Source organism: Pleurodeles waltl, chromosome 8, assembly GCF_031143425.1.
Source record: "Pleurodeles waltl isolate 20211129_DDA chromosome 8, aPleWal1.hap1.20221129, whole genome shotgun sequence".
Classification (NCBI taxonomy): Eukaryota; Metazoa; Chordata; class Amphibia; order Caudata; family Salamandridae; genus Pleurodeles; species Pleurodeles waltl.
The window spans coordinates 348,495,245-348,520,567 of NC_090447.1; the positions used below are offsets into that span (position 1 = coordinate 348,495,245).

A 25,323-nucleotide genomic window follows, 5' to 3' on the forward strand; every position below is an offset into this window, starting at 1 on the left:
CAGATAATAACCAAGTATGATTCTGTCCAACACTCACTGATCTCATGTTAAGGATCGTCAGGTGGGGGAAATGTTAATAATTGACCCCAACATGTGTTATATGATCTGGGGAAAGGAGAAGTGAGTCACTGCTTAGTGGTGGATGGTGCACCATGTGAGGAAGCACGTTTGTCGTGACCTTTGTAGTTGTTACCTCTGCACGTGCCCCTGTAATAGCCTCGTAAAGGGGAGTTGTGAATTTGCGCTCAATAGGACAAAGAAGAGGCATCCAAAGATACTGCTTTTGAGCTTGGTCTATATGAGAAGCGGCAAAAGGACCCACAGGAGTGGGGGTTTCAAGTGTACCCATAGATTTAGCAATTTATTTTTTCTAACGCTTGGTCAACTTGTGGACCAAACAGGTGTTCCTTGCCAAAAGGGATGTTTAAGAGTATTTGCTGAACTTATGGCTTGAAGACAGATATACGCAGCCAAGCATGTCTGCGCAGCAACACACTGGTATTAAAACCCTTGGCAGGTGTATTAAAGAATCTAGGTAACTCCTACTAGAGTTATTAGAAATGAAGTTTGACCTCTTGTACTAGTTTCTGCCCCCTTTTTCTATGTTCCTCTGGGAGGTACAGGAGGAGTTTCTCCATTTTTTCCATGGGGGCGGGATCATAGCTGGCTAGTAGACCATGTGTATTTGCAATTTGCTGCTACTCGTTACCCTGAAGCATCAATTAGCTTCAACTCTTTATTAGGAGTTGAAGCGTCAGCTGTGGTTTGTGAGTAACCCCTTTTGCAGGCATTGAACACAAACAATGAATCAAGTAGAAGGTGCCCTCGGATGTAAATAGAGTCTGAGGGTGCAGCTTTATATTTTATGCCAACCCCGGGAGTGATTATACTTGCTCACGCAGGGTCTTTATAGATGTCAACATTGTGACACAGCATGCCTTTTACATTGGGAGGTACTGGGTAGTCCAATGTGTACTGGCTAGGGTTTCTAAGAGGAAATCCTCCTCTATGGGCTCTTCATGGAGTGGGACCAGGTGGTAGGCTGCATCCCTGCTGATGAGTTACGGATATGAGGTGGTGTCATCAGGAGGGAATGGTTTGGCAGGGTACAGGTCTGGAAAGGTGTCCGCCGGGGGATCAATGTCATAATCTCGTTAAGGATCTGTGGGCGGTTATGAATTATAATAATCATCCGCCGCCTCCCCACCCCATGCCCACCTGTAAAGGATTGTGGGGATCCCTGTGGAGTAATATCTAGGGGATCACCCTGAGAATGAGTTTGCGAGGGAGTAGGTGGTGGAATGAATGGTGAAAGAGGAGGTGGTGGTGAAGTAGGTGGAGGAGACTGCAAGGGACTAGTAGCCTTGTCTGTCTTCCTCTTTTTAACAGGCATGGCAAAGTCTACTGTTTCTCCAAGGGAATGTAGGCACTTTGATGGAGATGGTGTCGATGCGGCCAGACAGGCTGTATGTGCAGCTGTTTTTGGCATGGATCGAGCCGAACCTGAATTGTCTGGAGAATTGTTTTGCGAGCCGAATGTGGTTATGGTTTAGGAGCCAAAGTTGTCAGATCCGAAGTTGAAGAGAGTCACCTTGGAGCAGAAGCTGATGGCTTTGGCCGTGCTATCAGTGCCGAGCCTGAGGATGGGGCATCCGTAGCAGATGACTTGTAGAGTTCCTTCTCCTCGACATCGTGTCGATCAAAGATGTTGGGTGTTTCGTCAACCTTCTTACGCTGCATCTCCCTGCGATGTGCCCTTTGGTCCTGTAAGGCTTTCTTTGAAACTAATCGGCAGGCCTCGCAGTCTTCTTTCTTGTGATCATGAGAAAAGCACAGGTTGCAAACTAATGAAGGTCAGTCCGCAGGTACTTAGCGTGGTACCTTGGGCAGAAACTGAATGGAGTCCTTTCCATCAGCAGGGTTTTTTAAAGGTGACGCTGACGAGATAGAAAGATAGGCCCGGAAAGGCGAGGCCCGAAGGCTGCAGTTGGAGCGCATCGATCCAACAGGCGATAGTTCCCAGATTTTCTAAACGCAAAGATGGGAACGCATTGAACAACAATACTGATTAGAAAGAGGAGGAGTCACTTTAGCTCATGACTCTAAAGATTTCTTTAAAGAAAAACAATTTGCACACTGGACCCAACACAAAATGGAAGGAGCATGCAAAACATGTGCCACACATGCCTTTGTACATATTACCAAAGGAAAGTAACTTATCCTTCTGATGGAAATTTCTTCCCACAGAATCTGCACCTTATGAATGAATCACAAGGCAATATCCTTGGGAGAGGAGTGGGGTGGGGGGGAACTGATTAGTGCCAATTTATTAAGCAAATCATGCAACCTAGCTCTGGAATAGAATCCCTCGCTGCATGCCTGAGCCATGAGGCAATAATGCCTAGAAAAAGTATGCAAACATGGCAGTGTAGCCACCTGACAAATAACAGCTATGGGTAACCCCGGGTATTGCAATATAAGCTGCCATGGACTTCGTGGAGTGGGCATGACTATCAGATGGAGTGCCTTTCTTGGCTGAGGGCATGGCAGATCTAAATGCAAATGGCAACCCCATGGCCCATGTGTGTGCTAATGAACATTCTGCCATTCTTGGCTCTGATAAAGCGTATACAAATCTCAAAATCCATGCTGTTGTGTCTGGTCAGTAAGAGAAACAGCACAGTGGGAACTAACCTATGCGGTTGTTCTTCCTCTTTAGGAGGAGGACAGGTGAGAAGGTGAATGGGAGAGAAGGCGAGGAGGGGGACTTGACAGTGAGTGACTCGCCAAAGGCTCACAACTTTGGCAGACCTGCAGGACAAGTATAAAGCACCACTTTATATGAGTAGACCCCCATGAAAGGTGCAGGAACAGAAAGGGCCTGCAGTTCACAAACTCTATGAGATGGACTCACGGACATCAAGAAAACAGTGTTCTGCGTCAAAGGAGATGCTAAGAGGAATATTAAGAAGAGACTCAAATCTCAGAGGGGAACACTAAAAAGAAGGGGAGCAAGCATGTAAAGCAAACGTTTTAGAAAAAGCACTACCAGTGGTGCTTTAAACTGATTAGAATGTTAAAGGAGTCACATGAAAGCACATAGGGCAGACAAATATCACTGTGCAGTAGCCCCTGTTGGATTATGCTAGGCTATGGGTAATGCGGGCAGAAATGGGTGCAGATCAACTAAATTGCACCAATTACTTCTAGCAGCCAAGATAGCATCCGCAAACTGAGACCGCAAGCAATGGTTTCTCGCTGACCCTGCTTAATCTCCACATGTGCAGCTGTAGTGCTTAGGTATTGGGATGAAGACCCTGGAAACCCTGTTCAAGACAGGAAGACAGGGCCTAGAGCTTACTTCGAACATACCAGCATACTAAATCTTCCTTGCCTAAGCTGGAATGATGGGAACAGCTGTGTTCAATTCTCCCACATCATCTACATGATGCAGAAGTGGGATTGGTAAAAATGCATATGAAAGCAGGCCAAAAGATCACCCAGGTATGAGGGCACCCCCAAGGAACATTTCATAAGTCAGTGTATGGCAGAAAAAAGAAACAAGGATATCTTCTGTTTTTGAGCCCTGAAGAAGAGAGTCTTGCATGGATATGACTTTCTGGAAAAGAATTTCCATCACTTCAGGACGGTCCTTCAAGAAGATGTGACTCATAGCATCTGCTCTCATGTTGAGGATGCTCGAAAGGTATGCTACAGCAGTGAAAATGCCCCTTGCTGGACCCACTGCCACAGTCAAATCACCTGCTAACCCATGGTCCATAATCACAAGTTGCCTTGTCTGTTGAGGTAATGGATTGTGGTGGTGCTGTCAGACTGAATTTGAAAAACAATCCCCAAAACTTTGAGAGAGTTGAGAGAGGAAAGACCTAATGGCAAGATAGACCACCTGAAGTACCAGTCCATTCATGTACAGGCACTGCTCCAACACGGACCGAAAGTCCAGTGCGGTGCTGGCTCCCAGAGAAGCGCACTGGATATTTGAGAAAGCAACTGTAATTATGGTACGCTGCAACTGTGGAGGGCTGAAAGGATGATCCAGTGAAAGACGGGGGACGCATCCTCCAGTGCAGATTATTAACGTGCACTAAGGCTAAGAGACTTCCATGAAGCCAGTGCCTCCTTAAAAACCAGTAAAGGGCTCCCATTTGCCATATAGCGATCAGCACTAAAAGGATACATGAGGTCACCAGACCTAACATTCACAGGACTTTAACAACTAGGATCAGTGTCTCTGCGAGAAATATCAGAACCTTATACTGAATATCAGCACTGTGATGAGGAGGAGGTAGAAAAGTGGTAATGGGCACCCCTTTAGTCAAAGTGAGCTTCTATGTGGGGTTGAGATGGGTCTACAGACATAATGAAGCCATCACTGTCACAATGAACTTGCTAACGGGGCCATCCATAAATGGAAACTTACAGGGTGGTCAGTCCAAATGGCAGTACCTCAAACTGGTAGTGCTGATATCCCACTGTGAACCTCAAGTAGCTTCTGTTACTGAGTAAGATTGGCAGAAAAAAGCAAACATTACGGAAGACCGGAGACAGCAGTTAATATTTTGCACTAAGAGCCGGTAGAACCTAGGTCAGGGACAGCATCTTTAACCTGCCCTGAGGAATGACACCGTTCAAGAGAAAACTGAGGAAGTGTGTCAGACCTCTTTCCTGCTTGGTGACCACAAAGTAAAGGAAGGAAAATTCAATGAACATTTTCTCTATGGCACTACCTATGTCGACCCTAATCTCCACCAGAAGCCAGTGCCACATAGGAATGAAACGGGCAATAGTGCTGAAGTTATCAGGCAGAAATACCAACAGAAAATGACAAATTGGTGCATCTGATAATTATGGTAATTATGAGGTTTAGATTCATCCCTGTTCCCAAAGAAGTGGGATCTTTTTGTTGAGGCGTTTGGAAATATTGCACAGGCTAGAGCTACTGGGACTTGTACTCTGGAGTAGCCTTGAAACTTCCTGTACTGCTGGTAGGATTGTTTTGTCAGGGAGGCTACTTCCAGTAAATGTGCCATGGCACTGCGGTTGTTCAATAACTCCAGTGAGGAGTTTTTCATCTCCCTGAACAGCAATTCGCCCTTAAAGGACATGTCGATGTGGGCTGCCTGGACATCTAATGAGAATCCAGTGGAAAGGATTGCAAACATGCTAATGTAGCAAAATAGCTATTGATCGAGCCACCCTGACCACTGTTCCGCTCTGGAAATTGTGTGCCGGGCATATATAGGTGCAACTCCCGCACAATGATGTCCGTTGTTTTTGAGGATGTATGAGCCCCCAAACAGAGTCCCAGTGGCAAACTAGCTTTGACCAGTGTGCAGATTCTTAGACTTTTGATCTATTTAATGGAGAGCCCAATTCACAGAAACAGGGAGGATGGAAGGGTAAGTGAGGAATCTGCATTTAAATACATTTTCTCTATTAAGAACATGTCCGAAGGTGCCACAAATGGTAACTAGTTCTTCTGACTGACTTCTAACCACAGATTTCTCACCTTGTGAACTTACCTTGGGGGGGGGGGGGGGGGGGGAGGTATTCTGGTGTGCTTGCACCAAACCACACATTTGTACCAATAGGAGCATATACAGTTTTGTCACAGGATGTCTGGCTGCCAAGATGACGTCAACCACCTCTGGAGGAAGGTTGAATGTATTCATTTATCACCGCTTAATCTCTATGCATAAAGGAAGAGATTGTAAAGACCCAGGTGCAGTATCCTCATCAGTTCTTGCAACAGCATATCCTCCCGCAAGGCAGCCTGAAACGGGGACAGATGTGCAAGATTCTGAATACAGTACTCTCCCTGCCCAATCCGTAGCCACCAGGATGACTTAGGCCAACTTATTCTGGATAGTCTACACAACTCTGAGAGGCAGTTGTATCGGCGGGAAGGCATACAGGAGTCCAAAATTCCACTACAGGTGAAATGCATTTCTTAACGAATGGCATCTTTGAAACTGCAAGACGCAGAACTGGTGACATTGCCTTCTCTACAGCAGTGCCGAATAGATTGAGCCCAAGATCCTCCCCATTTGTGTAGGAGGCATTGCTCCACCCCTCTGGGTGTGTAACCGCCACTTGTGATCTGTTAGGGGTCAACAGCTGAACACGTATGCCCTGCCATTTAAAGATCATGCCAGGTAGTTTACCATCAGGAAGATCCCTTAATGATCCAGTAATTTTCTGAGGTGTAGCGTCTCCTGGCACAAGATGTACGACCAGACACCACCCTTCTTACTGCAATACCACATGGCGGTAGTGTTATCTGTAAGCACCTGCACCAGCCTCCCTTTGGTAGACAGAAGGAAGGCTTTCAGCACCAAGCAATCTGGCCCTCAGCTCCAGAAGGTCGATATAGGAGCCCAGTCTCTGCTGGGGCCCAGAGGCCTCTGATCTCCACTTCTGCCAGAAGGCTGCCCCAATCCAGTAGGGACACATGGGCCATCACTATCACCTTTGAATGGGGCAGGTAAAGGGAGCTGCTGCTGACCCAATCATGGTACAGCAATCACCCTAAAGTCTCCTCTGAGATTTGAACATGGTCAGAGAGATCCTCTTGATGTTGGAGCAACTAAGACTTCAGATCCCACTGCAGAGCCCACGTGCGCCATCTGGCGTGATCAACCAACAGATGGTCATCAGTCCCAGTAGCCACACTCTACCACACTGAAATCCAGGACAGAGGCTGACAGACTGGGATCATAGCCAAAATGTCCTGGACTCTTTTCCAGGGGAAAAGGGATGAAACTGAACCGGAGACCAGAGCAAGATTTGGCCCAAGACCCCGAGTGGGTACCCGCAAGTGCCTAAATGAGGGGCAGAGGAGCTCAGTGGATGTTATCCCTGGCAGGACCACTTCAGTCAAGTTGCTGGTCTTGACCTCGAAGGTGGGGAGCTGAAGGTCAAGAACTCCAGCTGCCCTACACATGATCACTGCATAATCAGCACTCTCCTCAGTGGCCGGACCAAGGGAGGCCTGACTCAGGGTATAAATGACCCTGGCTCCTTCAAGGTCATCATAAAAATGTTCCTTGTGGTATGGTTGCCCTCGTTAATCATGTGTATATGATTGTTGTCCTAAACTGTGCCAAATAAGGACTGAAATGTGTGTCCTTCCTCCTGGAGGTGGCATGTCCATTAGGGTGATCTAAGACACCCTGATAGAAGCCAAGCACAGCCAAGGCAAAAATAACTTGGGAGTTGAGGCTCCGGGGTCCAGTCCAAAGTCAGAGGAGGAGATGGAGGAAGCCCAGTGGTGGATCTGGAGCGTGAGAGATGGTAAGTAGTCAGAGGCACTGGCAGTTCCTCTGTAATAGCAGAGGAGCGTCACCCCCCCACCACCACCACCACCACCACCGCTCAGTCAGGCAATGACAAATAAAATCATAATAAAACAATTGTATTCTCATTCTATTTGTCACTGCCTTACTGAGTCATGCACGTCTGGGGCAGGGCCAGGCCACAGGGAGAAGAAGTGGTGGGTACTGTAAAGTGTGCATGTCGGTTTGGCTGGCCAAACCGACACGTGCACTTACATTTCTCCAACCCACCTGTGTTATGCAGCCGGGCTGGAGAAATGGCTGAGGCTCTCTGTGCCTGAGCGAGCATCAAACCAGACCGCTCAGGACAACCCTGGCAATTCTCTCATGCTTGGTATAGTATGAGAGCAGCGTCTGGATTGGGAGCCTGTGCCCCAGTGACTGCCGTGAAGAGAGGAGCGAATGAGGCAGCCAGAAGCAGCAGGCAGGAGCAGCAGGCAAGTACTTTTTTGTTGTTGTTTTTTTTATTGTTTTTTAACAACCTCTCCCAACAGTACACCTCTCAACCCCACCACCCTTGATTTGCAGCAGCCGCCACTGGTCAGAGCATGACCTCAAATAACACTCTGATCTGTCACAGTATCGCAGACAGGCCCAGCTCAGGTTGAGAGAGGACAAGTTGCACTGATAGACTTTGGGAGATCGAGAGGCATGGTAACACACTTGCATCTTCTCAAGAGTACTTGAGTGGTTGCAAGGGGCAAAGTCCGGCTTGGATTTGTTTTGTGCTATCTCCTCGACTTACCTTGAGACTTGGAGCATGTAGACGGATCTCAAACGACTCCTGTGACTTCTGGACTGAATAGTACCAGGTCTGGCCCTTCAAACTGGACCAGTCTTGTTTTGGAGTCTTCTGAATCTTGGCGATAGAGTTCCACCTTGCTGTCTCGTATAGCCTTCAGGTTCATTGACAGGCAGTCACTGAAGACCTTAGGAGTGTTGGCTCGACCACAGTCACCACAGGTAGACCTGATGAGGGTGTTCCGACATTTGTTTGCAACAGTACTTACAAGGTTGAAGCCTGTCATCATGGGAGGTGACATTTCTCTTTCACAATGAACATATTTTGGTTGAAAAGGTATCTCAGAGATGAGAGGTAGCTCTGGATCCTCATATGGGGGCTCAGAAAGAAAGGAACTGGTGTTCGAGGAACCTATGTGTATGCCCCATTCATCATTTTGGAGGGGAACACCACAGAGTGGAGTCCCACACAGCCACCTACCAGTGCCCAGAGGCATTGTTCAAAGGTTTCTGGATCCAGTCCGGTGCTTGGGAAATATTCAAAAGGCAAGGGTTCAGAGGTCAGAAATCTCTATCAAAATTTTTTGTCCAGAGACCAGCCTCAGACTGGAGATACTGTAAGAAAGGTATCTAGAAGGAGAAGAGACTTGGACCAACAGACTCTCCAGGGAGGGATGTGACAACTAAAGTTTAAGGCTGCACAGTGGTTTCATCATGTGATCTGCCTGACAGCTGTTGGATCAAAGAAGGGTTTTTCCCAGGCAGCCGGAAGTGTCCAAAAGTGTCTCAAAGGCTAGCATATTGTCTGAAGTTGCATAAAACTGATGCAAGATTTCTGCCAATTTTATTGTTGGCCTATGTGGGAGGCACGGATAATTTCTTACTTTTTCACTGCTTTTCATACCCCAAAGTGAATAAAAGACATCCTGTGAGGGAGGCTCAAAGGGGTAAGGAAAACCCACTTCTGGGATTGTATCAAGACCATTTCTCTTTCATATTTTTTTCTAAATGGATAACTTGTGGGGTGCTAGGAGTGGTTGTGTCAAAGGCTTGTCAAAAATGGTTCTTTTTCTGCCCATTTTTGAGGGTTTTGAAGGTGGCATAGAAATGTTCTCATAGGGAACTGCTGATGTGTCTTAAGGTTAAGCGCCAAATGGGGGGCAGAGCCCTAGAGGACTGGCTTCATCGGAAGCAGACCCAATGCCCAATGCACTGCCAGTAGCATCAGGGCTGCCAGAATCCCAAAACCTACAGAAGCTGGCCTTACCTTTGCGTTGTGGCCAACAGAGTGAACAGGGCTATACTCAAAATATTCAGCATGGCCTGCCTCAAGGTTTAGACATGTGCAGGGTCAGCCGACAGTCAAATTATCAGTTCATCTTTACTAATTATATTACCTAAAAGGAGCCCACCAATAGGGAATGGCTGAAGAACACTCAATGGTCCTGGGAGCATTGGCATTTCCTCAAGGAATGAGAGGATGTTTTGGGGGGAGATCTCTTTTGTGTATCAGTAGGGGTCTTAGCCAAAAATAGCTTCACCTTCTGCTCTCTGATGGCCTTCAAATGCAAGACCGAATAGGAGTTGAAGGCTGAGGGGTTGTGTTCTGATCCTAGGCACAACTATTACAGAGGTCATGGGTAAGTGACAAAGATATCTTATGACATGGCCTCAAAAGCTTAGGTGACATTGGACCAAGTAATTGGAGGAATTTCAACGTGAAGTACAAGAAAATCTCCAGACTAAAATCAACGAGGCGCAGAGAAACAGAACAGACATCAGAAAGCTGGATGGTGCCTTAAATACTTCAATGTCATAACATCGCAGGTAGACAAAGTCATAGCTGAAGACAAATGGCATTACCTGGTGGCACTGCAGATCTATTTTTTTAAATACGTTTCCAAGTCCAGTCTGGTTCCTGAAGGATATTTGTAAGCTCAGGAATTTGTAGGAAAAGGTATCCATTCTAAATGCTGACTTCTAAGGAGGCATAACCAGATTCTTGGGGATACGATAAGAGCAGACTGGCTCTGAGTGATTGTCATCACTACTCAAAAAGCTGCAGTCAGCTTTCTGAAAGAACATCTGACAATATCTCATTCATTGCTGAAACACACTTTCTCTGCAAATCATTTGTTAAGGTGCCTTAATGAAAAAGTGCAGAGAAGTAAGCAATGGTAAAATGTAAGGCTTGCAGATTCAGCATATGTACAATTACAGACATCAGAAGCAACCTTATCTGTTGGGGGACTGTTCAAGTTACTATAATCAAAATGGACTTAATTTGCTTTTTCATAGGTGCCAGATTTGAGGTCCAAATATGTAGGCTAGGTTCGCAAAGCACAGACAGACCCGAGTCAAACTCCAGGTGGCAATGTCCATAAAGGCAACAAGAAGCAGGCACATAAAGGTTTGGAACCAGCAGCAACACCTTTGTAGGGCTGATCCCGTCCAGCTTTGTCCCTCATCAAAAATATTTAAGGAATAAAATGTTGTTAAATCTTCAGTTTTAAAATTTGGAAATAGCAATAAAAGCATTTATTCAAAATAGGATTAGCTTTACAACTTCCAGATTCATATGATGATAGCACATTTTGGTTTATAGCCTGAACACAAACATTCAAGAAAACAACATAAAACGACATTTTAATAAACAGTTAGGTCTATCATAATTGTGCATAAGAAGCAAGATGCTATGATTTTGCAGCTTTTAAAATATATTATCAAATAAACTTCTTGTTACCTTAAAACAATCAAAAAGGTGATCAAGCTGTTCAGGAGAGAAATCCCAAGCCAATTTTGCCAGAAGGTCATGAACATTCTTCACGATTGCCTCATGTTTTCCTGCCTAGCAAGGAAACACAATTGTACAAATTGAACACTTTCAATTACTAAACACCTAACTAAAGATGTTGAGATAGTTTTGCATGGCAATGAAGTGCCAAATTAATTTTATGTTCAGTCTTTAAAATGATAAATATGACATTGAATGGCTCCAAAGTATTATCTACAATCTCTCTAGCAATGTAAATCACAACAAAGATATAAACGGTAGGTCCCTAGGTCACTTCTTTCCACTTCCAGCAATACAGCATACACTTTCAAGTAAAAGAAACTGCTCTTCCAACCAAATTCAGGGAGAATAAGGTTAGTTTTTTTTTTTTTTTTAAAGGAACTAATGAACTATGAGGAAGGGCTATCGCAACAGTAGTACTTCAAGTGATGGGTGGAGCTGACAGCGACAGATTAATCAAAAGCACTGTTGAAGAATGTGCATGTTAAACATGAATGACTGCTGGTTTTTCAGAAACTGTATAACTTACATAAAACCTTTCCATTCAGGACATGAACAATTATGCAATACAGCAAGCTGCAGCAGATGTTCATTTAAAATGTGTCTGTGTCCACTTTTTCAACTTATAGCAGAGACCGGAATGCTGACAGAATATCATTGAGGAGCACTACGACTAGTTACTACAAACTAGACTCAGAACAAACAACATTTTCCTTTTTAACACAGAGACCTTCAGCGGTCCAGGCTGGCAAACTTAATTTGATTTGTGCACCCTTAAAATTGTTGGAAAAAGCAAGTACAGAAAAACAAAAATGATACTGCCTCCACTGCAGTGCTTACCAAACGTTTTAAAATCATGACACAATTTTAAGAACCACAAACTTTCACGACCCACTTAGTTTTAAATGATACAAGGCAGGAGTGATTTCTTAATGTTAAACTTGCTTTCGAAATGCTGTGAATATCAAAAACACATACTCTTACAAATTTCTGTGTTCCTCTCTAACATCATTGCTTATAAATGATACAATCTTCACGATGTCTTCATCAAAAGTGGGCAAGATATTGATCAGCCCATAAAAGTAGCAGATGGTGAACGCCACTGGAGTTGAAACACTTCAGATCGGGATGATGGCCTGAGGCAGAAGAAAGCCATTACAACGTGGTCATGGTGACCTGCAGCGTAAGAAAGCCATTTCAACAAGGTCTAAACCACGCATAACAGTTAACACAAAAATACCTTTACCATGCATGCCTCTAACATGCATGCTTTTACCATGAATATACCTTTACCACCAATTTCATTCCAAAGGCATGAATGGTTAGGACATATGTGCAGTAAAGGTTTTAAAGATACGTTTTTTTTTTATTTAAAAAAAACATGAATGGCAATGGCATATGCATGGTAAAGGTTTTACAGGTAAGTATTAACTGTGTGTGCGTGTGTGTGTGTGTACACACACACACACATATATATATATATATAAATAAATATATAAAAATCACCTACTGTCGGCCGCCTGTAGGCTGTTATAGTTATGGCCATGTTTCAATAGAAAAAGCTTTGTTGCCTTGCCTATATCTTGGGTGCTGTTTGATCGATCTTAACAAAACTTTCCAGAAAGAGTGTGCTGGTAGTTCTGGTTGCGCATTGAAAGTTTAGGGGTGATCAGTTAAGCGGGGGCCAAGAAAAAAGGGGGTTCAAAAAAGTGTATTTCCCATGTTAATTCCCATAGGAGTTTTGAACACAACTACAATCCGAACCACTGGATATAATTACACCAAATTTAACAGCTCCCGCTAAGTCAGAGAAAACACTCTGCTTCCAGCGGCTGAGAGCTGTCAAAAGTACTCTCGCCCGCTGGAATCAGAGGTTTCATCTCTTTCTCTGCCCACAAGGATGCGGGCAGGGAAAGAGATTAAATGATTGCTGTTGTACACAGGGAGCTGCATGTTTAGCAGCTCCCTGTGTGCAAGAGCAATGCTAGCTCCCGCAGGAGGTAGGGAGCTGGCTGGGACCACAGGGGCCTTGAGGCTTCCCTCAAGGTCCCATTGCACACTGGGTGCCCTGGGGCTACACAGGAGATACAACTGGGCCCCAGGAGATGGGGTCGCCAGGGTCATAATCAGCCCAGAGGGGAGAGGCAGCGCTGCACCCTATCCCACATTGAATTGTGGTGGGGGCCTAGGGAATGGGGTCCCCAGGGACAAAACTGGCCCAGAGAGAGGGCCCCACTGCCCTGCTAACTTTGCCCCACCACGTCCACCTTAATAGTATGCAAAGGTTTTCCTGTTTGACAGGATGATGGACAGCTTACCAAAGGGCCCCTCAGAGTGTTTTCCAACAATTTAGGTGGCGCATTCCTGATGACGAGGGTTATAAGGACATCTCTACTAAACAAAGATGCACTTACGTTATAAAGCTAAAAGGAAGGTCCCTGGTTTGATGGAAACTTACATTTTGTAATCTTGTTGGCCTTTCTACACAAGGACTCATGTTATCACAGAATTCAGGAATCACATTGGCAAACGCACACAAGGTCAATGGAGACATTCCCTCATGGTCCATTACACAGCTGTAGAGTATAAAACACACTGGACATTTACCCAACAAGGTAGCTCTTACTTCCTAACCAGTAGAAAGTATTTCAGTTGGGTAGACATTTTCTGCAAAACTGTGGACACTTGCTGGATAAATGGGTAGTTGTGGCTCCTTTGTGGCCAAGTCACTCACGCAGCTACTGAAACACCCACACAAACACACACACACTCAGACACTCATGCATTCACTCACAGACCTACTCAGAGACTCATGTACTCACTCACAGACCCACTCCGACCCTCGTGCACCCACTCACAGACCCGCTAAGAAACTCATGCAACCACTCACATACCAAGTCAGGCTTACGCACCCACTCAGAGACTTGTGCACTAACTCACAGACCCACTCAGATACTCTCACACCCACTCACAAACCTAATGAGACACCTACTCATTCACATTCTCACTGTCAAAGTTTTGTGGTTACAATTAGAATAAAATTCAAAAAACCTTAGAAATTCACTTAAAAAACAAACCAAAGCTTAAAGGGATGTTATAGTTAAATAAAAGCATTAGAAAAACATTAGAAATTCACTGAAAAAAACGAACATTACAGGAAAGTTATAGTTAGGCTCACATTTCACTCGCACAAAACAGTAAAATTCAGCAGTTATAGTTACCTGAGCAAACTATAACTTACACCTCGCAATGCATTGCTTATGACCTCATGTTACAACACTCATGAAATGGTCACTGATGATATCTCCAATGCCATCACTGATACCTACATACCAACTTACACATCATACAACCTCTCATACACCTACTCATGCATCCATTCACAGACAAGTACTCATATAACCACTCACTCATCCAGAGTCACTCTCACACCCACTCGCTCATGCAGGAACACTCACAACCACTTACTCACCCATACAGCTACTCATACAACCAGTCACTTACCCATATAGCCTCTCACAGAGTCACTCACCCATACAGCTACTTACATACCTACCTACTCACCCACCCACCCATACAGTCTCTCAACACCACTCACACATCCATACAAGCACTCACACATCTACTCACTCACCTATTCACACAGACTAAACTTAGGCCCTAATTACGATCGTGGTGGTCTTGAGACCACCAGGGTCGCGGTCGGACCGCCGCCAATATGGCAGTCTGGCCTCCACATTATGACTGTGGCGCACGCGCCACGGTCAGACCACCTGCACCACCACGTTTCCGGAAGCCGACGGCCTGGCAGTGCCAGCAGTCTCAATCTGCAAGGGCAGTGCTGTAAGCAGGACTGCCCTGGGGATTACGACCCCTCTCTCTGCCGGAGTTTACACCGTCACGTAAATGTTGGCGGAGAGAGGGTATAGGGGCCCCCAAAGAGGCCCATGCACTTGGTCTGGGCAGTGTAGGGGCCCCCATTGCAAACCCAGTCGTGTTTTTCACTGTCTGTTTTGCAGACAGGGAAAAGCATGACACGTGCTGGTGCACCCTACACACTGCAACATCGCCGCAGGCTCAATTATGAGCCGGCATCAATGTTGTGGGCTGTTTGGGCCAGTGTTTCCATCCGCTGACCAGCCAGAAACTCTCAATAGGGGCCTCGGAACGGGACCGCACTGGCAGTAAACCAACTGCGGAAGTTTGGTGGGCAGCTTTTTCCACCCCATAATGAGGGGCTTAATCTGCAATACAGCTACTTACACACCACCTCACTTAACAAAACAGCCACTCTAACACCCAATCACCTCACCCATAAAGCCACTTAATCAGCAAGTCATTCACTCATACAGCCATTCTCTCACTCACCCACAGTTATTACACACCCACTCACCCACCCAAACAGCCACTCACTCACCTACCAGTCACTTACACATCCACTCATTCACCCATACAGCCACTCACTCACCCACACAGTTACTCACATACCTACTTATATACCCACACAGGCACTCACACATCCACTCCCACAACCACACACATAGGGATACACACAGTCACTAACATATGTTACAAATAGTATCACACAGTAGTACAGAAAGAATACTATTTTAACTTTTGTAGTACCCTGGTAAACATGCTGAACACTAAAACTTTAAGAAAACACACTAACTGGATGTCATCAGCGACGTAATATGTGAGGTCATGAGCAGTGTGTTGCAGGGACTGAAGATATCGTTAGCTCAGGTAACTATATCTGCTGAACTTCACTAGATTTGTACAAGACAACTAGGAGCCTAACGTCCCTGTAACCTCTCTTTTTTTAGTGAATGTTCTAAGGTTTTTTTTAATTCTATTTCCTAACTATTACTTTCCTACAACATATAAGTGCATTTTTAAGTTTTAGGGTGGGTCTGGGGTTTTGGGTGCTAAGGGCATTTTTAGTGTGCAGGGTGGGTATGTTCTTTTGAGTTGTAAGGGTTTAGGGTGGGTATGGGCTTTGGGTGGCAAGTGCATTTTTAGGTTGGTTATGGGTTTTTGGGTGGTAAAGGCATTTTTAGTGTTTAGGGTGGGTATGGGTTTTGTGTGGTAAGGGGCTTTAGAGTGGGGATGTTTTTTGGGTGGTGAGGGCATGTTTAGGTTTTTAGGGTAGTATAGGTTTAGGTTTTTGGGTGGTAAAGGGTTTTCAGGTTGGGTATGGGTTTTTGGCTGGTAAGGGTGTTTTTAGGGTGGGTGTGTTTTTTTTGGTGGTAAGGGTTTTTTAGGGTGGGTAGGGATTGAGTTGCATGTTGAAACCAGTGATTTTGAAAATGTTAAAAACCCTTCTGCATCACAGAATGGTGTAAGGCATCATAACAATCTGTTACGACAAGACCCAGTGCTGCATTCTGGACTCCATACGTATATTGCAGTTTTATACAGTGTCAACACTAGTGAAGGGCAATGCAGCGCTTTACATGAGCACTAGATTACATTTCATAGGGTCAGATACATTTTATTTTGAGCATGGGAGATCATGCGATTTGCCCAGAACTTATGTTGGGACTTGAACCTGGGTCCCCAAATCCAAAGTTGGCAGCTCTGTTTGTTAGGTCACATCCATATTTCCTAACTTATATGTGAAAGTCAAACACAAGTAGGGTTATTGTGTACGATTACATGTAGTGAGCATATTTTCTGTTGAAATGCCTTTATGAAGTAAAAAACGCGGGCAAAAAAATACTGGAAAGTTAACCCAGAGTCTTACTTGGGAATATTTTTTATGCTTTTTTTTATTTTTTTTTAATAACTGGACTAATGGAAACAGTTTGGCACCTTTGCACCAGTGGCACTGGAACAAAATTCAGAGTAGTGGTGCAGACATCAATGATATAACATTGAAGTCATAGGGATTGTGAAGAATCCAAGCTTCAGACAAAAAGTAGCAAATGTATTCAGCAGAAGAGTGCTAAGGGTTGTCATGTAGGTGCTGCATTTTGGAGCACACTGTCACAAATATATCAGTAAAGCATCATGTGGCAGCACTCTGTATTTACAGACAGCATACTTTCCAAAGAAGTGGACAATTAATTTGTGCACATAGTTTTGCTGATAAAACTTTATGGTAGACAAATCATAATGAATGGAGATCAGGTTCCAGTGAATATTTATCATATCCGTATCACAAAATATCTTGATTTATTTTTATTCTATTAAAATGTTTTCCCCATTGCACTCAGAACTACAAACAAACGTGCTTCGTTATTTGCTTTCCTTAACTGCTGATATATTCTGAAATGTGCCCAATTCATTTACAGGTTTCTAAGTTGTGCTGTTTTACAAAAAGATTACATCCTATACCTTTTACTTAAAAACTCCATGTACACCAGCGAGACTGTTGCACAGTTTAATTTGAAAACTCCTCTCTTTGCCATAAGCGAAAGACAAGGTAACACCAATCCCATGTTAAAAGAATAAGCATACATTTTTCAGACGACATAGCCTGGTATTTGATCTATGTCTTTCAAGCACAGCAAATGTGACAAGATAAATACAAAATGTAAAGGCATCTTTATTTATTGCTCTTTCGCAGCCCACCAGAGGGTCACAGCACACAGTTTGGGTAACGCTGCTCTAGTGGAAATACATGCAATTAACATCCTCAAACAAAATGGTTTTGATGTGGTGCTGCACTAAGCAGACAAAGTCGAAGGTATATAAAATGCTGCATCTGGGGGGCGTGTCTAAAATGGCACCTGTGTAGGAGCTAGTCCTCAGAGCTCCGCTGCAACAGATAGGCCGTGACTGGCTTGGAAGTTCGGCCGTTGCCCACTGAGCCCAGGGTGGACCACCTCTGGCCACTGGACCAAGCCAGTGCTTGGAAGACCTGATGAATACTGGAGGAAAGCAGCCTCAACTTGGCAGCTCCCTACACAAAATGTCATCAATCAAATACAGCCCTACAGCGGCTCGTAAGAAGAGGTCAGCAGTCCCCGAGAGGCATCAGCACCGGCAAGGAGGGTGCAGCACTATGCTTTGACCCGACCAGTTACGGCACTGAGAAGGCTGGGAGCCAATGGGCTGGATGGGCAAACGCCTTCAACCCCACCAACCCCCCTCCCCCCCCCCCCACAGCAGCGGTGGAGCGAAGGGGCAGAGGCCCTTGAACTCACCCAGAGCAGGAGGCCGATTTCCAGAGGAGCTTAGTAAGATTTCTCCACCCAGCTCAGCGTTGCCTCCATAGCTGTAGTCTGCATAAGCACAGCTAGGCTATTGCTCACGTGGTGGCCACTTCTTGCAGCATCTGCATTCTCCAGCGGTGGCCACTCGCGGATACCTGCACATGGGAAGCCCACGAGGATTCTAGATACACTATTTGATTGGAGGAGCCGCACCCCTTCTCTGCATTGTCACCTGTGGCACTGGACTTTGAGCCAGCTCCCTTGCTGCCCCAATCCCCTTCCCAACCATTAACACGGCTTATCACTACCTACCTGTAGATACAGTGTAACCTCTACATAAGCTATACTATTGAGCCATATCTAACCCCCCTACCAAATCTCCCACCCGATCAGCTTGGAGTCCGCTGGCCTGCTGTCGCCCATGGGGTGCGAGGAGGGGCGAGAAAACCCAAGGGATCATTTTTGTCTGCTGGTCCCTGGTTGAGCATTGCAGGCGAACTACCCTCTCCACCCCCAAAATCTCTTATCCAAATCAGTCTTTAAGCGCAGTGACTGATCCAGAGACCAGGGCTCCCCCATCCAGACCCAGTCTGCACTCTCCCAGGAAGAAGAGGCCCTGATCACCCGAGGCTTCATGGAGACACTCTTCCTCGACCTCCACGATGACATCGCGGCCTTGAAGCAGAAGATACCTCAAGACATCAAAGACATCTACTGTAAACTAAATTACATGGGCCAACGAGTCAACACCTTAGAGCAAAGCTAGCGAGCCAGTGAGGAGGAATTGGAGGCTTGCTGACGACAAATACTCAAACTTCAACATCAGAATGCGGACCTAAACTGCCACCTCGAACACCTGGAGAATAGGTCCTGTACAGCCAACATTCGTATCAAAAAGGTACCACTGCAAGCAGACTCTGGCAAGCTAGAGGACTACGTGCTCTGCCTTTTCCGCCACATAGTTCAGGTACTGGAGGACAAAGAAATCATACTGGACCGCACGACCAGAGCCTTCAGGTCAGCACAAGACATTCTGACCCGTCTCCACAGTTATCGACAAAAAGAGTTGATTATGGCCACAAATCTGAATCAGGGATCAATCACATTTGATGGTTCAAAGGTATGGCTCTATCAAGACATGTCCTACATCGCGCTTCAAAGAAGAGCCCTGAAACATGCCACTACCTTCCTTAGAGAGAAAGGAGTCAAGTACAAGTGAGGCCACCCATTTTGGCTTATGTTTTCTTGGCAGGGAAGACACATGCTGTCTACACCCTGGATGAGGCAAATTCAATACTGAGTCTCGAGCAGGGGGGCCCCAGCTTACCGCAGTCACAGCAACGAATCACGTGCTCGCCCTTGACCAATCCCGGAAGATGGCCCAAGCACTCAACGAGGAAGAAAACAGGCAAGCCTACCGCCTCCGAGAGTTTTAGAGAGTGCTCGGCTGTGCAGTAGCAACTGCATCAGAGGGAACAGTCTCTTAATACCGCCACTGACTAACAGATAACGTGCCTCACAATAGGTTGAAGAAGCGTTAGGACTACTGATCCCAACATGCAGAGCCACCTGTGGGGGCTTTGGGGGGGGGGGGAGGGGGGAGCCTCATCTAACTGCAAGATGGAGGACGCGTCCTCATGGGCTTTAATCACACTTCTTTGAACATTGAGAGCGGCTAAGCTCCCATCTTCCATCTCTCCTCCAAAACGGTCTTCAGCCAACATATTCCCCATTTACACAACACATTGGTCGTCTAAAGATGCAGCTGTACGCTCCTCCAGTTTGTTCATCCCATATATCCAACAGTGCTCCTACCTTCCTTTGATTTACTATTCCCTCCACAATGCTCTATCGACCCCATCACTCTTAGTGAGCCTCAACATAGGCCCTGTTCATGAAGATGACGCTGACAGCATAAGTTCTATCTCAAAGCAATGGTTAAGGTACTAAGCCTCAATGTCCGAGGTCTCAATGCACAGGCGAAACGCTTTGCCCTACTGGCGATGCTGAAAGACTCCATGTGATTTATGTCTCCTGCACGAGATCCACCTTCGTCACAGAGACTGGCCCCAGTTGAAATCCAAATGGTTTGACAGACAATATTTACCTTCTGGACCATGGAAGAAAGCAGGAGTCTGGATCCTTTTGGCAACCCATTTCCAGGGGCCGGTTCTCTAAGTGCACTCCGAAATAACAGGCCGCCTTCCCACTCTACGGCTCTCGCAACACAACCGCAACCTTACAGTGGCCTGCATCTATGACCCCCCAAACACCACCAGGAATTCATCATAGAACAGGCAACTGGGAAGATTCTCACTTCTCCAGATACTGCAGTCTTAGTCGGAGGAGACTTTAACCTCGTCCACGATGTTCTCTTGGACCACTCAGTTCAGAGGGCTGGCCAGACAGAGGTGTATACACCAAAGGGTCTCCAGTCGCTGACAGATGCAGGCCTCTTTGACGTCTGGAGGTTTTGAAACCCCACAACAAATGATTACACCTTCTTCTGTGCAGCAAGTCAAATATACTCTAGAATAGACTATTTCCTGATTACGGCCCCTCTCCTCCTGTTAGTCACTTACACTGAGATTGGTGTAGCAGCTATGTCGGATCCTGCCTAAACTTACATCATTTTGCCCTTATCATTTAATGCCCGGGGCTCACCCATGAGGCGTCTCAACCGTAAATTACTAGCTCATGAATACAATAAGTCCACAACACAACGACCAATTTTGCCACAAATGATAACTCCCACACTTCCATTGCACTACTGTGGGATACCCTTAAGGCAGTAAATAGGGGAGCCTTTAAAGCAGTAGCTGTAAAACTCAATAAGGATTGGCAAACCAAGCACTCAGCACTGGAGGAACAAGTGAGGATTTTAGAAGCCTCCCACAAGCAAAAAGATTCACACAGACAAGGCAACAACTCACACTGGCTATGAAACAACTCAAAGCACTAGATATGGGTGCAGCGGAACACGTGCTGCTCTGCTCGAAGCAGAAATATTATGCAGAAGGCAACAAAGCCGGGAGGCTCGTCGCCCACCAACTTTGTGCACAAACACAACGCAACCGGATCTCAGAGATCTGCAACTCCTGGGACGACAGAGTGGACCACGATGCAGGAATTGCAACAGAATTCTAACACATCTATGCTACCCTGTACACTGCTGAGTCACTTGATCTAGCTGAGGGCTCAGAGGCTCACCTGCCCAAGAGGGACGCTCATCTCCTAGATGGAGACATCACTATAGACAAGGTTATGAGGGCCATCAGAAGGCTCCAGTTAGATAAGGCACCAGGAAAGACAGACTCAACGCTACCTTTTACAGGACACTTGTAGCTCAACGGCCCCAGCTCTGACAAGTCTCTACAACTCCTTTAGCAAACAAGGAACCCCACGGAAACCATAAAATCGGCTATCATCAAAGTGATACCTAAACCAGGGAAAGACACTCGCCCTTTGTGCATCCTACCACCCAATTTCCCTCCTCAATATGGATGCAAACATATTTACTAGCATACTAGCAGCCAGTCTGGGGTCATACATGCAAGGATTAATAGACCCAGATCAAGCCGGGTTTATCCTGGGATTTAATTGCAGTGATAACACTAAACCTCTCCTCCATCTCATCGACAATTCTGCATACTCCTGTGTACTGGCGCTCTTGATTTCAATGAACATTGAGAAAGTGTTCAACCAAGTTCATTGGACATTCCTCTGCCTTGTGTTAGAGAGAGTAGGTCTAGGCCCCCTATTACATGATTGGGTATGGTCTAGCTATGCCGGCCCCAATGCCTCCATCCGAGTCAATGGGCATCTGGCCCAGCCTTTTCCTATCTCCTGTGGAACGTGTCAAGGGTGCCCATTATCAACACTCTTAGGCACTCTGTACATGGAGCCTCTAGTAGAGTGGATGCAGCGGCATCCTCATATAGAGGGCATTAAAATAGGAGGCCAAACTCACAAAATAGCACTCTACGCAGATGACATATTGCTGGCCATTACCCAACCTTGTCAGTCCCTACCCCCGCTACTGGCAGAGCTTGATTTATTCGTCAAAGTGTCTGGGTTTACGATAAACACATGGAAATCACAAGCTCTAAACCTTGCTATCCCACAGAACGAGAAATCACAACTTAAGACTCTCTCCATTTCCCTGGGCGACTCAAGGTGTCTTGTAACTGGGCAATCAACTATTCCCCACATTAGAGAATTCTACAGATCACAACTACACAACTGTATTGCATACTGTTCGCTTCACAATCCAGTCATAGCGAGGAGGCCCTAAATTGTGGCTCTGGCTAACAGGGAGACATCAAATGTCCATCCTCCCCCTAAGATTTTATATCTTATGCAAACACTTCCCCCTCCAACCACTACCCCATTTACTGCAGAAACCACAGCAGCTTCTGGAAACATACATCTGCAGGCCTTGAAAAATCATAAAATTGTTACTAGAACTGCAGGTCGAGTAACTTGAATAATCTACTCAAACCAACTGTAATGTACTTGACCTGTAAATGGGTCTGAAGTTGTGTGATCCTAGGCAGATATTTAATTTTACAGAGTCGCCTTTTCCTTCATTCTCACAAGAGTGCACCTTCAAACAGGTGAGTTCAGCCAGCATTTCTGAGGTACAAAAAAAACTCTTCTGTTTGATTAAATAATTGCTCCATGTATTTTACGAATTTAGTCCACATGTGGGGTAAACATGATCCGTGACTTGTCTTAGTTTACTAATAGCACTGCCATCAAGGTAGATGTATTTCCTAGTTTATGTTTAAAGACTCCCTTTTAATAAATATATTACTAAAGCATGATGTGGCAGTACACTGTCATTTACAGACAGTACATTTTCAAGTAACATCCACAAACCTTACCACCAACTTGCTTTACTTATAATACTATGTAGTGTATTAATCTTTGAAAACCAGTTTTCAGGAAACATACCTATCATTTGCACATCACCAAGTTAAGTGTTCTTATTTGTTTTCATCCTACAAAAATATTATTTTCATCACACTGAAGAACGAAAAATAGTCTTTCACAGCTGACATGCATTTTGAAATGTTTGTACAGTTGAATTATTTACAAGTGTGTTAGGAAAAACCCACATAGCCTTTCATTTCACACTTTTTACAGCAAGTCACACAGCTCACGTTACAAAATCATGGAACTCTGCAGTCAGAAAGAAAAAAGAAACTGTCTTTTGACCTCTGTCTCTGAACAAAGAACAAACGTGACAAGAAGAATATTTAAAGTCCTTTTTTTCACTTTCTGACTGAACAGAACACCTGTTCTTTGTCAACTCGCTTGGCGGCCATAAAAATAGTTCGACATGATTAAAATATGACTCGCCATAGCGAATGGTCGAGTAGATTTTTCTAGGCCTGATCAGGGAGGTCAGACGCCCTGCATGGCCAGGAAGCAATCATACTTATCAATCGCAGATGACGTGTTAGGTATTCTACACCTGGTGCGTTATTATCAGGCGGTCCAGTTACACTACCTGGTAGAATGGCAGCAGCAGAGTACTGAGAAACACTGGTGTTATTATTGTTCAGGCTATCGAAGGTATACACATAGGGAAAGTCCCTTGGCTCCGTAAAAAAAATACAGCCCACCGCAAGTTTATATATCACCTGGCAGGAGGCTAATTGCAAACAAGCAGGTGACCTGTTTGATGCACAGGGATTACTGGATTTCCCACAGCTCCAGAAAGATTATGGCCTTCATTAATACTGTGGTTCTAACACTGGGTCATGCACCCCTTAGTGCATCCATATGAATCTCCTACAACCCTTAAGAAGTGGCTTCTCAGAAGGAGTGATAAACGCATTCTTTCAGATATTAATGCCTTCCTTAACACACACACACACGACAAACACCGCCTTACCTGCTTGAACCCCTTGGGAACTTGGTTGCAAGTGACAATTTTCTGATAAGGAATAGGAATAGTAAGACATTTTGCAACAAGCCTGTAATTTAGCTTGCAGCACATGCAGGAAAGAGGCCCTCCTCAACCTAGTCCATTATTGGTACCACACCAGCACGCATAGAAAGGTGGAAACACAGCAGTGATGACTACTGCTGGCGCCAATGCAACCATACAGGCACACTGACCCATCTGCTCTGGCACTGCCCCAAATTGCACCATTATTGGGCAGATGTCCTAGCAGACATAGATCAAATGTTTGAAACATATTTGAAAGGGGGTACATGGTAGAACAGAAGACAATATGGTGGAGAAACGCTGAAACAATCTCTCAAGCAACGCCACCATGAAATTATAAGAGATCAGTAAAAATGTTTTGATAAAATATTCTTATCGGATAATGTAGGTGACAGCCTTTATAAAGGCTGCTGTTGTTGCTCTAACAAAATAGAATAAGCAGTTTCCCTCTGGATAAGACCCGTTAACAACTTAATGGCATTTCTTTGTGTCAGAAACTATCATCTTGCTATTGTAGTTTTCGTTATTGATACCCATTGCAGAGGTCTGTGCAGAGGAGTGCTCCACTGACTTCACAGTTTCCCAGAATGTCCTCAGATTTACCCAATACAGAAAGTCATAAGATTAACAGTGACTCAGCCAAAACCTTTTAGGCTTCATAAGGTCAAATATATTGTTACATTTGATTAATTTCATACTATAAAAAAAACTTTATAAACGAGAAACAAACTGATCATGCTTCCTTTCAGTTACACTTCTAGAGAATGGGACTGCCAGCTAAGACATAGATAAGCAGAATTATAAACAAAAACGTACCTCAAGCAGAGTTGTCTCTGCATGTTGTCTCTAAAATAAGTAATTGGGTTATCAGTTAAGAGGGGTGAAAACCCCAATCAAATAATTAACACTATCCTTGTTAGGGTGAATCACAAAAGTCACTAATTAAACCTGTGCTTAAACCTCTGGAAGCCTGGCACAAAGCAGTCCGGCTTAATTTAGAGGGAAAGTATAAATTATTTATTAACCGCTCAAAAAGTAATTATGTCAAAATACAACACAAGGACAATCCCCAAACAACTTAGAAAAAGAGAAACGTTTAATACATAAAATGACACAAAGATCCCATCAGTAGAATGGGAGATATTCGTTTTTTTAAGTTTTAAGTGAAAGTAGTGCCAAAAAAACTCACAGTACCATTTGCTGTTATCTGCTCGCGCTGGACTAGGGAAAGTCACAAGTTCAGTCTGCCCACGATACAACCTGGTTCGGATACAGGGACCAAGTTCGTTCCACTGAAGTGAAGTCAGGGCAATG

The 25,323-nt window shown here is 45.0% G+C and overlaps 1 protein-coding gene across 4 annotated transcripts in view; it reads right to left on the bottom strand.

Moving 5' to 3' along the window:
• Window positions 1-25,323, bottom strand: part of USP9X (ubiquitin specific peptidase 9 X-linked) — a 1,493,361-nt gene that overhangs the window by 1,062,657 nt on the left and 405,381 nt on the right. For all 4 annotated transcript variants that reach the window (XM_069204214.1, XM_069204212.1, XM_069204215.1 and 1 more), the window contains exon 11: window positions 10,840-10,944. In XM_069204214.1, the coding sequence (XP_069060315.1) occupies window positions 10,840-10,944 (105 nt within the window). The remainder of the gene's footprint in view (window positions 1-10,839; window positions 10,945-25,323) is intronic.